The sequence below is a fragment of the Galeopterus variegatus genome, unplaced genomic scaffold (genome assembly GCF_000696425.1).
Source record: "Galeopterus variegatus unplaced genomic scaffold, G_variegatus-3.0.2 Scaffold11726, whole genome shotgun sequence".
Classification (NCBI taxonomy): Eukaryota; Metazoa; Chordata; class Mammalia; order Dermoptera; family Cynocephalidae; genus Galeopterus; species Galeopterus variegatus.
This window is the reverse complement of record NW_007737837.1, coordinates 39441-44719: the sequence shown is the minus strand read 5'-3', so window position 1 is coordinate 44719 and position 5279 is coordinate 39441. Positions and strand designations below refer to the sequence as shown.

Sequence of the window (5279 nt, the reverse complement as noted above, 5' to 3'; positions counted from 1 at the left end):
AATTTTAAATAGCAGTGACAACCTAGTTTAAGATTACAAACTAAATGTTCTATAGGAAAAGAAAATTAGCAAGGATGGCAAGAAAATAAGGCCCTGATTTAAGAGCAATGTAGGGTATCTAAAGAATGACAACTGGAAAATACCACAATAAAAGTTTTCAATTAATCTGGGAAGGTTTTTGTCCCAATTAGTGAAAATCTAAGTCCTTGATTCTCAGTATACCAGTGAAAATAACACTTGAGGCAGCAATTATTCTAAAAGCTAATCACAATATAATTAAGGCTCTATGTATTTATATGGCTGGCAAAACCTTCAGTAAGAGGAATCACATGGTAGGTCCAAACACTATAGGGTGCTACACTGACAAATGTAATTGTGGACAGTCTCTCTTTTGCTGCTTATAAAGGTGCATGTGCTTACTGTTCTCTGATGCTGGTGAGGAAAACGGGCATCTGGGAATGGCTACAACAGAGGAGACCTCATGAGCTCTAAGTCCCAAGGGAAAAGTCCTGGACCACTGATGAGGATGTTATGATTTATGATAAACTCACCTCAAAGAATATTTGGAATGTTTGACGTAGAAAGGCTCTCTGGGACTTAAAAACTTCAGCTGGAATTTAATAAGAAACACTTTATGAAGTTATGCAAATTAGATATTTTAGCATGTATAAAACATACTGTGCTTTTCTATAAAGACACATTTTGTAAATTTAGGCATAGCCCCCAAAGTATATGTAAGACAATAAATGCTCATGTAATGAAAACACATTTAAAGGAATTTTAACATGAATTTACTCTAGTTTTGACTAAAGTAAATGTCACCCAAAAATATGTCTGTGTGATAGTACAGTAGAAAGAAAAAAAGAAAGTTAAAAATTAAAATATCAAAACAATATTTTTGATTTTCAAATTAAGGGTCATCAGCTTCCAATGAGTTCCTTTTCAAATATAGTATTAAGGAATTTTTTTCATATTAACTCATATGACAATTTAAATATAATCTATAAAAGAAGTTTATATTCATCAGGAAAACACTTATTATCAAATAGTTGAATGCATTTACTTTTCCAAAAGCCACAGTAATATTTCTAACTTACCACGTGTGTAATGTAAGAATTGTTTCGCAAATTGACCTTCAGCGTCCTTGATTCCCCCACTCTAGTTGGGAGAAACCTGTACATATCTTCCGGGGCATAAACTCCACGGTGAGTCAAATCAAGCTGCCTGCTTTTGGAATAGGTTTAAAGTTAACTATTTTATATATTAAATTATGCAGTGTAGCTTTAATTTTTGTTTTCTCATACAACTTATTTTAGAGTCGTTTTGCAACCGCACCTTACCTCATCTACGTGAAGGTAAAATGGCCACAGTGTCCTAAAAGGTGCTGGTTAGCCGATGCTCTGTAAGCTCTGCCGTCACAGCATTTTCTCATTAAAGCCTGGCTCTCTACCAGCCTCAAACCCTTAGCTCATTTCACCTGGCTACTCTGAACTGTCACATGGATAGAGCCACTCTGCTGACAACACATGGTTTCTTTGGCTACTCCTCAGTCTTTGCCAGCTTCCCTCCCCTCCCTCCTTTCTGTGGCTCTTGCCCCAGGTTTGGCCCTTGTGTCCTCATCCTGACTGTGTGCACTATACTCTCGCTAGGCAATCCCAGCCCACAGTGGGCTCAGTGACCTCGCACCTGTGCAGTGCCCAGACTCACAGCTTAGCTCAGACTTAGCCTCTGAGCAACACACCCGTATATTCAATCCCACACAGTCATCTTCCTCTGGATATCTCAAAGCCATCTCAGTCTCCACAGATGCAACCTTTCTCCTCCAACCTGATCCCCCCACTGGTATCTCCTGTCTCAGAGAAGGGTGTCTGGAGCCGACCTTGACACCCTCTTCTCTCTCCTTTACCCAATCCATCCCTGAGGCCTTCAAGTTTCCTTTCTATATATTCCTCAAATCTGTCCGTTCTCTTCCTCTTCCTTGACACTATCTTACTCCTGGACCACTTAAAAATAGCCTTGACTTATTTTAGCATGTCCACTCTTGCCGCCTCCTAATCGGCCCATACCACGCCAGAGGATCCAGTCATGCCGCAGCTCCGACAGCTCTTCCTCGCCTGATGCACAGGCGCTGCACTGTCTGCACTCTGCCCTCCTCCCCTCCAGCCTCACCTCACACTGCCTTCCCATGCTGTGCTCCAGACCTGCAGCTATCCCTTGCTTCCTGAAGAGCCAACTATCTCTGCCGCCCTGTCCTTCACACAGCCGGGAACTTTTCCATCCTCTTCCCAGGCTATCTCCACTCATCCTCCTCAGTTCAAATGCCCCATTTTTCTGGGAAGTTTCTTTTCCATGTTTCCCTCCAGTCCTTTCCACGTTTGCAATCAAACACTCTAGTGTGATTACTAGGTTGATGTGGCTCCTCCTCCAGAAGGACATGGCTCCTCCAGCCATGGAGGTGGGATGGGGCATTCTGCTCTCATCCCCAGTTCCCCAGAAAAGAGGAGTGCACAGCAAGTATGAGATGAATGGAAGAACAGCCTAGAGTGTGTGTCAAGAACACATATTCTTAAAGGGCTCTAATATCCTCCAAAATGCATCATGTGCTCCAATTAGAAAATAAACAACCACATTTATATTAAATTTGGTAGGCATTTAGCATATATTTTCTTCCGTGCATCTTCCTCCAGAACTAAATCAGACCTAATTATTAGTTAACTAAGGATTATAAAAAACATTTTCATTAGGTAGAATACTTAAGTATTATCATTAAAGCTGTGTAAGATGCTGGGATAAAATTTATATTTTAAAGTTTTCAAGAATCTACTTTCATATCCTGCTTATAGGAATGTTAAATGGTACAACCACTTTGGGAAAACTATTTGGCAGCTTATTTTAAAAGTAAACACATTCTTATGTGACCCAGCAATTTTGGGTAAAATTAGGTATTTTTATCCTAAAGAAATGAAAATGAATGTCCACAGAAATGCACATAAAGTTCATAGTAACTTAATTCAAGCCCAAAATTATAAGATACCCAAATGCTGACAGGAAAACAAACTGTGATATGTTTATATAATGGAATACTAAACAATAAAAAGGAACAAACTATATATAGGTACATTCAATAACATGAATAAATCCCCAAACATGTTAGGTTGAGAGAAAAAAGCCAGATACAAAGAGTGCATATGTATACGAAGTTCAAGCAAAACTAATCTACGATGATCGAAATCAGAACAGAACAACTCTTGACTGTAAAGGAACACATAATGTTCTGAGGTGAGAGAATTTTTTTTAAAAAAAATTTGGCAGCTGGTCAGTAAGGGGATATTCCATCTCTTGATTGGAGTGGCAGTAATCCACGTGAACTCATAGGTAAAGTCACTAGGAATTTTACTGAATATAACTATATCTCAATGAAGCACTGAAAAAAAATTTAAAACAACATACCCAGGTATGAGAGCAGAAGCTGCTGACACAGCTTGTCTTCGGGGCTTAACTAAATTATCTATTTTAGCGAGGGTGGCCATGGACACGCATGCACCTTCAGATTCATTTTCTGCTTTGACACTCTGTATAGAAACATCACAGGGTGGGGGAAGAGGAAGTAAGCACTCTAGGAAATATATGGACATTTACCCATCTGAATTCTACCCTTTCCTTTAAATTTTTTTTTAAAAAGTGACTTAGGATTTTTAAATCCCCTAACTGCAAACCCTATACTGTGTACTGTCTAGTTCCTCCTTCTCTCTCCCCCCACCCTCACACACAGAGTATCTTACATAATTACATGAAACATAGGTTTCATGTGCTGTATGGACAATAGAGCAAAACCCAGAACTCAAATATGCTAGTCAATAAGATTAAGATTATAGGGCTATACAACAGAATTAGTAAAACTGGGATAATACCAGGAAAATATTCTGCATTTTCAGGCCAGTTTTTCATGTCAGTTTCACTTAGTATTTTCAATATACACACAATAATTTACTTAAATTCAGTTTAACACTTACTCGTCCAGACAGCTGAAATCTCAGCGTGTGTTTCATGTGAGGCTCTTTAAGTGGGTGACACTCAGCATCCCAAAACTGGGCATAATCCCCCCTATCTCTGGGCAAAAATGTGATGGAGACCTACAAAACACATCCCGAAGAGAAATTCAGACACTGAACATTACACACATGTAGTTAGCTGGATTACCAATTCAAAGTTCTGGCATGAAAAAATTAAAGGAACAAATTCTTTGGCATTGGCTACTTTTCCCACCAAATGAAAAAGAATTTGAATAACTTTATTCCTACTGGGATTGTTACCATACTAGATCCAAAAATACACTTTTGTTTAAGGCTTTATATAACATATTCCTCAAAATGTACCGTGAATGCTTTTCTGGAGGGAAAAAAAGTTATTGAGAAGTACCCGAGCTGTCGAGCACATGATCTACGAGGAAGGTCCAGCTGCACAAACACAAGCCAGCCCTTCCTCGTGAAGCCTACGGAGCCCCCGCCAGCCCAGCAGTCAGAGCAGGAAGGCCCGGCCCTGCCCTGCAGTGCAGAGGACTGGAAGAGTGGAGGGAAGGTGGAACAATACAAGCCTCATGACACCAGATAATCACAGCTCCTGTGAGGACTAAGTTGAGAACTCCATCACAGTCAGCTACCCTGACCACACAGTGCAATGTTATACATACAACGGGCATGTGTACCACCTCTAGAATGCTCAGTAATGAGAAAACTGTAATATTTAAAAACAAAATTTTATTACACTTACCAGCATTAAGAGCCCTAGCTTTATCAAAGAATTTAGTATTAATAACATGGATCATCAATTAGGTTGAAAACGAATCGGTGTCTTTGAGTATGGACTTAAAACTTTAAAACACCAAAGTGACCTAATTTCTGTCCATGCAGAACATAAAAATCAATATACCCAGCAAACCTGAGCTTAAGGCAGGACTGCTCAAGGAGATGAGCACATTGAGCCAAGGGAATCAAACTGCTAAAGAGGATATGACACACAGAAGATGAAGGAAGTGAGAATGAAAAGCCCCACTTAGGAACTGCCTAACTGCTTTCCACAGTGACTGTACCATTTTACACATTACCATCAGCAATGCAGGAGGGCTCCCAATTTCTCCACATCCATACCCACACTAGTTATTTTCTGTTCTTTGGGTTTTTTTTAAACATAGCCATCTTAATGGGTCTGAAGTGCTACCTCACTTCCAGTTTTTTTTTTTTTTCCTTTTTGTCTTTTTTCGTGACTGGTAACAGGATCGC

The 5279-nt window shown here is 39.6% G+C and overlaps 1 protein-coding gene across 1 annotated transcript in view; it reads right to left on the bottom strand.

The window, feature by feature from the left end:
* Positions 1 to 456: 456 nt before the first annotated feature.
* Positions 457 to 5279, bottom strand: part of LOC103610757 (centrosomal protein of 192 kDa-like) — a gene marked incomplete at its 5' end in the record, with an annotated part of 34277 nt that continues 29454 nt past the window's right edge. Inside the window, 4 exons of the mRNA XM_008594855.1 lie at positions 457 to 610; positions 1098 to 1224; positions 3451 to 3572; positions 4014 to 4133. Coding sequence (XP_008593077.1) covers positions 548 to 610; positions 1098 to 1224; positions 3451 to 3572; positions 4014 to 4133 — 432 coding nt within the window. The remainder of the gene's footprint in view (positions 611 to 1097; positions 1225 to 3450; positions 3573 to 4013; positions 4134 to 5279) is intronic.